The sequence below is a fragment of the Bison bison genome, unplaced genomic scaffold (assembly GCF_000754665.1).
Source record: "Bison bison bison isolate TAMUID 2011002044 unplaced genomic scaffold, Bison_UMD1.0 scf7180017864149, whole genome shotgun sequence".
Taxonomy (NCBI): Eukaryota; Metazoa; Chordata; class Mammalia; order Artiodactyla; family Bovidae; genus Bison; species Bison bison.
In genome coordinates this window covers 2,660,476-2,669,637 of record NW_011494721.1, presented here as the reverse complement: position 1 = coordinate 2,669,637, position 9,162 = coordinate 2,660,476, and the positions used below count along the sequence as shown (strand labels likewise).

Below are 9,162 nucleotides of genomic sequence, written 5' to 3'. Positions count from 1 at the left end.
CCGCCTGCCTTCAGAATATGTGTATGGTTTTGGGGAAATGGAACACACAACATTTAAGCGTGACCTGAACTGGCATACTTGGGGAATGTTCACAAGAGACCAACCCCCTGGTGTAAGTACCAGTATTTGACTACCATAAGTGGCAACTAAGATACAGCCATCTCTTTGTTGGCCTGTATTTCAATATTGAAACAATAAAAGGGACTAGAAATCATGACAGTTGCTGGAGTGTTTTTCTGAAAAACAAAAGTCACAATAAAGTACAGGTGAAAGTAAATGACTAATCAGATAACATCATTGACTACAGTGAGAAGTGAGGTTGTGACCCAATTGCTTACTCTCTCAACTGCATAGAAAGAACATTCAGATTCAATATTCCCTGCCAAATCCATGTTTACTTTCAGCTTTTAAAAAATAACTGGCTAAGGTTCTTCTTGAAATTTTCTTTTTTTACCCCTTAGATAAAGATTGGATTCTCACTTTTTCCTTTGTTACCCTAAGCTGCAGTTGTGCGTTTTTATGAGGTTATGCTGTTAGTTACAAGTTTAGGAAATATTTTTATATGCTCATGACACTTTCCCCAAAGTTTTGTCTTATTAACGGTGTATATTTCATGAATATTTAATATATTTCTCACAATTAATATTAACTATAATTACTCTAAATATATCAAAGTACATTTTAATAAAAATACTAGTTCATTTACATTTTTCATATGTCATGTGTACTTAAAGGATATATTCAGCATGAGATTATAAATGTGTATACTATCGTAACCACTTTTTATTTTAAGGTGCTCATACAACTTTTATTTGTATCACAATAGTTCAAACTTATGAATGCTGTTTTTCATTTACTCCAGTTTGAAAGACCATGTCTTACCAAAGTTTACCTCTTTAAAACCCTTCAGGAACTTCCCTTGTGGTGCAGTGGTTAAAATTCCATGCTGCCCCTGCAGGAAGCACAAGTTTGATCCTTGGTTGGGGAATCAAAAAAAAAAAACAAAAAAACAAAAACCCTTCAACATTAAGTATTGGCACTATTAGGTTCATATAACCTTGGTCCTAAATATATAAATTTTCTGTCACAAGCTACTCAGTTACTAGGATTCATTGTGGGTCAATGACACTAATTTGATTAGGGATCATCAACTTATAAGTTTTGTAATCTTGACATTGCATGACTCTGCATAAAGATTTTCCGTTCTGAAAAATTAAAAGATGATGCTGAAAATGAAATTAAATGCTCAGTAGGAGAAAAAAAAATTATTATAGAAACTTAGATATCCCATTAAGTACTTAAGGAGATTGAGTACTTATCACTTTAATCATTAATAAAACGTTCTATTATTGAAAAAGAAGTACCAATTCATAAATAAATTAAGATACATAATCTATGGAAAGAAACCCAACTATTCTAAAATCAGTGGTTTCTTTATGTAAGTTAATTTGGCAGTATTTGTGAGTGTTACACATTTGTATATTCATTCTCATACTCTAATGCACTAATGGTTTGAATAATAAATAAATTTAAAAAAAAGGGTTTGTTTTAATTCAGTCATAATTTGGCTGTGCAATGAAGGAATATTTAAATTCCTAGGCTCAGTCTTATAGTGAATTTAAATATTACATTGACAAAAATTCACATGCTATTATTATTTAAATATACATTATGTTTATTTTTTTCAATTTTAGTACAAACTTAACTCCTATGGATTTCATCCCTATTACATGGCTCTGGAAGATGAGAACAATGCTCATGGAGTTCTCTTACTTAACAGCAATGCAATGGGTAAAACAATTTTTTAAAAATTTAAATTAAAAAATCATATTTTATGTGACTCAAATAAAATAATAACATATATAGACAAAATTTAATCATATTTTGGATTTCCAGATGTTACATTTCAGCCAATGCCTGCTCTGACATATCGCATGATTGGAGGAATCTTGGACTTTTATATGTTTTTGGGCCCATCTCCAGAAGTCACAACAAAGCAATACCATGAAGTATGATTGTGGATTTTAAAAAGAGATAAAGTTTTCTTTATAATATAAAGTATTTATCTTAGTTCACCAGGATTTTTTTTTTTTCAAAGGTAATCGGCCAACCAGTCATGCCACCTTATTGGGCTTTGGGATTCCAGTTATGTCGTTATGGATACAGAAATACTTCACAAGTTGAAGAAGTATATAATGACATGGTGGCTGCCCAGATCCCCTATGTATGTATATCAATTTTTAAAACAGTGTTAAATATGTCATCTACAAAAGCAGAATAAAATAAACATACACTTTAAAATTATTTAAACATTTGACAAAAAGCAATGTGTAGTTTGTTAGTAGCACCAAATGAATTGGATATCAGATTATACTGATTGTCTTTAGCAGAGGGATAAAGAAAGGGCTAATACCATTATTTTTCCTTCTTTCTCATCAGTCTTATGACTGTAAGTTGTGCTAAACAAGTCACTATGCACTTGCTTTTCTCTGAGAAACTGTGTGTCTCATAGGTAGTCAAACACATTTATTGTCTTCTTTTAAATGAGAGTACGAATCCAGTGAACTTATTTCATCAACTGATATAACAAATTAAAGAAAAACAATTTGAGGTGAAACAATGATTTTTGCCATGGAATTGATGACAGCTGTCATAGAGAATCAGTGGGCTTGCAGAATATCCTCTTCCCTCAATGTGTGGGAAACTAAAGATTTTTAAGTATCCAGAAATAATCAGTTCCTGTGATTTTTATTTTTTAGCAACATTAAGAAATCTCAGGTATCCTCCCAGTAATATTTAAATATTAAAATCTAGAATGCTTTGTATATAAGAACTCACTCTAAGAAGAATAAGTAGAGTCTCATTTTTAAGACATCAAGACACAGTAGAATCCAACATATGGTTCCTGAATACATTATTATAGGGAAATTAATTGTATAGGTTAATGATGTAGTGATATGAAAGTGAAAAAAAATTTTGAAGAAGATTTTTTCATTATTAGTCCTATGTTATCCATATTTTTTGTAATATCTAGAAAAAGAAATTGTCTTTAATAGAAAATAATTTTTTAAAGTACTTTAGGCCTAAATTAAAGATTTAATAATATAATGCAAGCATTTATTCATGTAAATATATTTGTAAATATCTACTGGTAAATAATATTTTGCTTATTTAAGCTTAGGCTATTATTTTGAAAATGACTTTGGTGGATGATATAAGAATAACAAAATAATTGATGAATTTATTAATAATTTTTTCTCCTTTTATAATTTTAGAATTATTGAAATTATCCCATATTTGCCTTTTGTTTTCAGAAATAGAGCAATACTTTTTTTCTGTATACTGTACAAAATTCCAAGTTATCATTTAGTATAATTTCATGACCTCATAAGTCCTTTACTCTTATGTCTTATTTCTTTTGGGAATTATAAAACAAAAGATACTTATTTGAAAGGATTTTTACTTCTAAATCAGAATTACTATTTAATGAACTTTTAACAAAACATAGCATTTATATGAACTTGTTCTTAGAATATTTTGCATCTATACATGCTATTTTTATTTCTTGAATATCACATTACTCAATTCTCAAGCATTGAAACTTGCATACTACTATTACTTTTATAAACATGATAGAATGTGATGAACTCACTCTGCTGATTCTTACCACACTACAATTCTCATATTTTTCAGGATGTTCAGTACACAGATATTGATTACATGGAAAGGCAACTAGACTTTACAATTGATGATGAATTTCATGACCTTCCTCAGTTTGTTGACAAAATAAGAAGTGAGGGAATGAGGTACATTATTATCCTGGTCAGTACTTATATTTTATCTTCTTTTTTTAAATTTAATTGTATTTAATTTAATTGGAGGTATTTCATCTTCTATCTGAGCCTTATTATATTAGTTTTGTTCAGATTTCTCTTCTTAATGAGGGAGGAAAAGGTGTTTCAAAATATGAAACATGTAAGTTTGAATTCTACTCCCAAATCTAAACCTTTCTTCCTTTAACACTTCATTTACGTGGGCAGCCACAAGGCTACCTTCATTCTTGGGTTTATCCATAGAGACCTAAGAATAAATAAAGCTGGGAGTCAAAGACAGGCTGTTTCTTAATAATCACCCAGGCTACAAACTGACCTCAGTTTATAGACACTATCACAAAGTGATGATGGATTTTTCTATTCCTTTAAGATTCTCATATCTTTCTCTGGGACTGCTTCTTACGCTTGTCATGTTTAAAAATTTGCCTTCAAATTAGTGATTCTATGGGGAGAATATTTCATCAATACATTACAAAAAGCAAGCTAGGCAGTTAGAAATCCCACTGGGGAAATAAAAGCAAAACAAAAATACTAGTAATCTTGCTTATAATCATAGCTAACACATTTTCAAAAGTTCTTAAATTTTCCTTCTAAAAATTTAAAAAACAATCAAGCTAGAAATTTATACCATCACATGAAAAGATGCTCAAGATCACTCATTATCAGAGAAATGCAAATCAAAACCACTATGAGGTACCATTTCACGCCAGTCAGAATGGCTGCGATCCAAAAGTCTACAAGCAATAAATGCTGGAGAGGGTGTGGGGAAAAGGGAACTCTCTTACACTGTTGGTGGGAATGCAATCTAGTGCAGCCACTATGGAAAACAGTGTGGAGATTCCTTAAAAAACTGGAAATAGAACTGCCTTATGATCCAGCAATCCCACTGCTGGGCATAGACACTGAGGAAACCAGAATTGAAAGAGACATATGTACCCCAGTGTTCATCGCAGCACTGTTTATAATAGCCAGGACATGGAAGCAACCTAGATGTCCATCAACAGATGAATGGATAAGAAAGCTGTGGTACATATACACAATGGAGTATTACTCAGCCATTAAAAAGAATACATTTGAATCAGTTCTAATGAGGTGGATGAAGCTGGAGCCCATTATACAGAGTGAAGTAAGCCAGAAAGAAAAACACCAATACAGTATACTAATGCATATATATGGAATTTAAAAAGATGGTAACAATAACCCTATGTACGAGACAGCAAAAGAGACACTGATGTATAGAACAGTCTTTTGGACTCTGTGGGAGAGGGAGAGGGTGGGATGATTTGGGAGAATGGCATTGAAATACGTATAATATCATATATGAAATAAGCCACCAGTCCAGGTTCGATGCATGATACTGGATGCTTGGGGCTGATGCACTGGGATGACCCAGAGGGATGGTATGGGGAGGGAGGAGGGAGGAGGGTTCAGAATGGGGAACACATGTATGCCTGTGGCGGATTCATTTCGATATTTGGCCAAACCAATACAATATTGTAAAGTTTAAAAATAAAATAAAATAAAAAAAAAATTATACCATCAGTCCATCTGTCAGTCTATGTGATAATACAATACAATGATAATTTAAAAATGGAAAATTGTAATATTTCATAACAGCTACCCAGGGGGCTATACTTCCGTATCATAGACACCTGTTTTGTATTTCATTTTCATTTTAGGATCCAGCAATTTCAGGAAATGAAACGAAGCCTTACCCTGCCTTTGAAAGAGGACAGGAGAAAGATGTCTTTGTCAAATGGCCTAACACAAGTGATATTTGTTGGGCAAAGGTATTGAATTGATAGCTTGAAATAAAATAAGTGTAAAAATGCTATTTCGTTGAAAGTTTCTACTTAATTAGGCTACTGTTAAGGCATATTCAGAAGAAGAGATACAATGATTTAATAGCTAATAAATAAAATAATAGATACTCCATGAGTTCAGTCCAAACTGTTAGAAAGAATTCATACATCATATGTCCAAATACTATTCGTTTCATCTTTCATTTGTTTTTTATATTTCTTGGTACCTTTGTGTTTTATTATAAAATTACTACTAATAAGATGGTTATTCATTATTCTATACTACAAAAGTCATTTAATATTTGTCAGTCAGTTCAGTTGCTCAGTCTTGTCCGACTATTTGCAACCCCATGAATTGCAGCACCCCGGGCCTCCCTGTCCATCACCATCACCCAGAGTTCACTCAAACTCTCGTCCATCGAGTCAGTGATGCCATCCAGCCATCTCATCCTCTGTCGTCCCCTTTTCCTCCTGCCCCCAATCCCTCCCAGCATCAGAGTCTTTTCCAACGAGTCAACTCTTTGAACAGAGGTAACCAAAGTACTGGAGTTTCAGCTTTAGCATCAGTCCTTCCAAAGAAATACCAGGGCTGATCTCCTTCAGAATGGACTGGTTGGATCTCCTTGCAGTCCAAGGGACTCTCAAGAGTCTTCTCCAACACCACAGTTCAAAAGCATCAATTCTTCGGTGCTCAGCTTTCTTCACAGTCCAACTCTCACATTGTAATTCTCTTTAAAACATCTTGTATAATTGTAAACGGAGAAGGCAATGGCACCCCACTCCAGTACTTTTGCCTGGAAAATCCCATGGATGGAGGAGCCTGGTAGGCTGCAATCCATGGGGTTGCTAAGAGTCGGACACGACAGAGAGACTTCACTTTCACTTTTCACTTTCATGCGTTGGAGAAGGAAATGGCAACCCACTCCAGTACTCTTGCCTGGAGAATCCCAGGGACGGGGGAGCCTGGTGGCTGCCGTCTATGGGGTCACACAGAGTCGGACACGACTGAAGTGTCTTAGCATAGCATAGCATTATTGTAAAAGCTATACCTATATTCCTTACTTTAACAGGGAACATAATTCATTGTATTTCATTTAGACAATAATATTCAGATCTGATTATATTAATACACTGTAGAAAACATCCTCCTTTGGCTTATACATAGAGTAAAGATGCCCAATACTCTATAAAAACCTAAATGGGAAAAGAATTTCAGAAACAATAGATGCATGTATATGTATATGAACTAACACAATATTATTAATCAACTATACTCCAATATAGAATACATTTTTTTTAAAGAGTAAAGAAAAAAATCCACTAGTCACAATTGAAATGAAAATAATTTCCATAGTGGGAGATGTAATTAAATGCAATGTGCAAGTCTATTTGGATCTTAGACCAAAAATATTAACATCAGTGATAAAAGTGGTGACATTTGAACATGGTCTATAGATTAGCTAGTAATATTGTATTAATGTTAACTTCTTGGTTTTGGTAATTGTACAGTGGTTATAAATATATTACTATTAAGAGAAGCACGGTGAAGGGTATAGAAAAATACCAGGTATATTGTTTGTGACTTTTCTATAAGTCTGAGACTATTTCAAAATAAAAAGATAAAGGTAAAATAGAAAAAATTCTGTGGTAAAGGTGAAAAATCACAATGTTTAAGAAACATGCAAGTATAGAATATTGATTATTAAAAGGGATTATTTCTGTCCTACTTTCTTCTAATTCTATATTTTTGTACATTGTTTCATTTTACTACCTTTTAAGCACTATTCTCTATCAGCAACTAATCTCTTATATGTAATTACCCTTCTGTGGATTCTACTTTCTACAACATAGATTTAAATCCCAGAGCTTTTGGCATGATTGAATCTGAGTCCTGTTTTGTGTTTGTGATTGGAGTAGAAGAAACATTGGTAGACTAAGAAGCAGTGACTGGAGTAGGAATATGGTGGTGAGAGGATTTTAGTACTACTGTGAAAACCAAGAGGATTATTTGCCTCAGTATGGCATCATTCAACTCAGATATTCAATTCCTTTCATATAAAACTATATATATTTTTGTTTTTCAAGTGTTATCCTGGAGCAAGTGTAGAAATAATTTTAATATATCACATTAAATTAAATTTGGTGTACGTGTTTCAAATTAATTGTTGACTAGACAATTTGGTTACACGCATTGTTTTCAAAATCACTACCTACACCAAGGTTGGATTTTTTTTATTTGTCATATTAAAAAGATTAATATGGAAAATGGAAACAGTTTCCAAATGATACATATGCCAAAACACAAACTAAGCAAATAATTGAAGGAATTATTTTTTATTATTTGCTTATAAAACTTTATTTACAAAAGTCATACCACACTGAATTTATTTTGAACTGGTTTCTCATTTCTTCTCTTTTTGTAGGTTTGGCCAGATTTGCCTAATGTGACAATAGATGAAAGTCTAACTGAAGATGAAGCTGCTAATGTAAGTTTCATATTGATTAATTGTAGAACTAAAAGAAATTCAGCACTTAGATTTAATAATTAGAGATTTCACTGTTCTGCATGTGAATATCCAGTTTCTCCAGCACCATTAGCTAAAGAGACTCTACTTTCCTCATTGCATATTCTTGCACTCTTATCAAAGATCAGTTAACTATACATGTGTGGATCAATTTCTGGGCTCTTTAACTCTGCGGTTGGCCTATATGTTTATTTTTATGCCAAGACCATGCTTTTCACTACTGTAGCTTTGGAATATATCTTGAAATCAGGAAACCTAATGCCTTCAGCTTTGTTCTACTTACTCAAGATTATTATGATTAAGGAACTATTCAAGGCCTTTTGTGGTTCCAAATAAGTTAGAAGCTTGTTTTTTCTGTTTCTGTAAAATATGTCATTGGGATTTTGATGGGGGTTACATTGAATCTATGGATTACTTTCAGTACTGTGGATATTTTAACAGTATTATTTCAGTCCATGAACTTTGGTTTCCTTTCTATTTGTCTGTTTCTTCTTAGATATCTTTCAGTAATGTTTTATATTTTTTAGTGTACAAATCTTTTATTTCCTTAGTCGTTTATTTCTAAGTACTTTACTATTACTTATTGCTATTATATATTGGATTACTTTCCTAATTTTCCTTTCAAATAGTTTATTGTTAGTGTACAGATGTGTAACTGATTTTTGCATGTAGATTTTGTATTCTGCCAACTTTATTGAACCTATTTATTAATTCTAATAGTTTTGTGTGTGTGTGTTCTTTAGGGATTTCTAAGATTACATCATCTACAACAGAGACACTTTCAGTTCTTTTTTCTGATTAGCATGCTTCTTTCCTCCTTATTTATGTCTAGTTATTCTGGCTAGGACTATGTTAAATAGAAGTGGTGAGAGTGAGAAGCCTTATCTTGTTTCTTATTTGAACTAGAAAACTGAAAGTGTTTTCCTAAAGAGTATGATATTAATTTTGGGCATTTAATATATAGTCTTCATCATGTTAAGGTAATTTCTTTCTATTCCTAAT

At 32.4% G+C, this 9,162-nt stretch overlaps 1 protein-coding gene across 1 annotated transcript in view; it reads left to right on the top strand.

Moving 5' to 3' along the window:
* The window catches only part of SI (sucrase-isomaltase (alpha-glucosidase)), a 115,546-nt gene that overhangs the window by 67,333 nt on the left and 39,051 nt on the right, over nucleotides 1-9,162 (top strand). Inside the window, exons 28-34 of the mRNA XM_010840924.1 lie at nucleotides 1-112; nucleotides 1,695-1,791; nucleotides 1,897-2,009; nucleotides 2,099-2,224; nucleotides 3,694-3,822; nucleotides 5,513-5,623; nucleotides 8,059-8,121. Coding sequence (XP_010839226.1) covers nucleotides 1-112; nucleotides 1,695-1,791; nucleotides 1,897-2,009; nucleotides 2,099-2,224; nucleotides 3,694-3,822; nucleotides 5,513-5,623; nucleotides 8,059-8,121 — 751 coding nt within the window. The remainder of the gene's footprint in view (nucleotides 113-1,694; nucleotides 1,792-1,896; nucleotides 2,010-2,098; nucleotides 2,225-3,693; nucleotides 3,823-5,512; nucleotides 5,624-8,058; nucleotides 8,122-9,162) is intronic.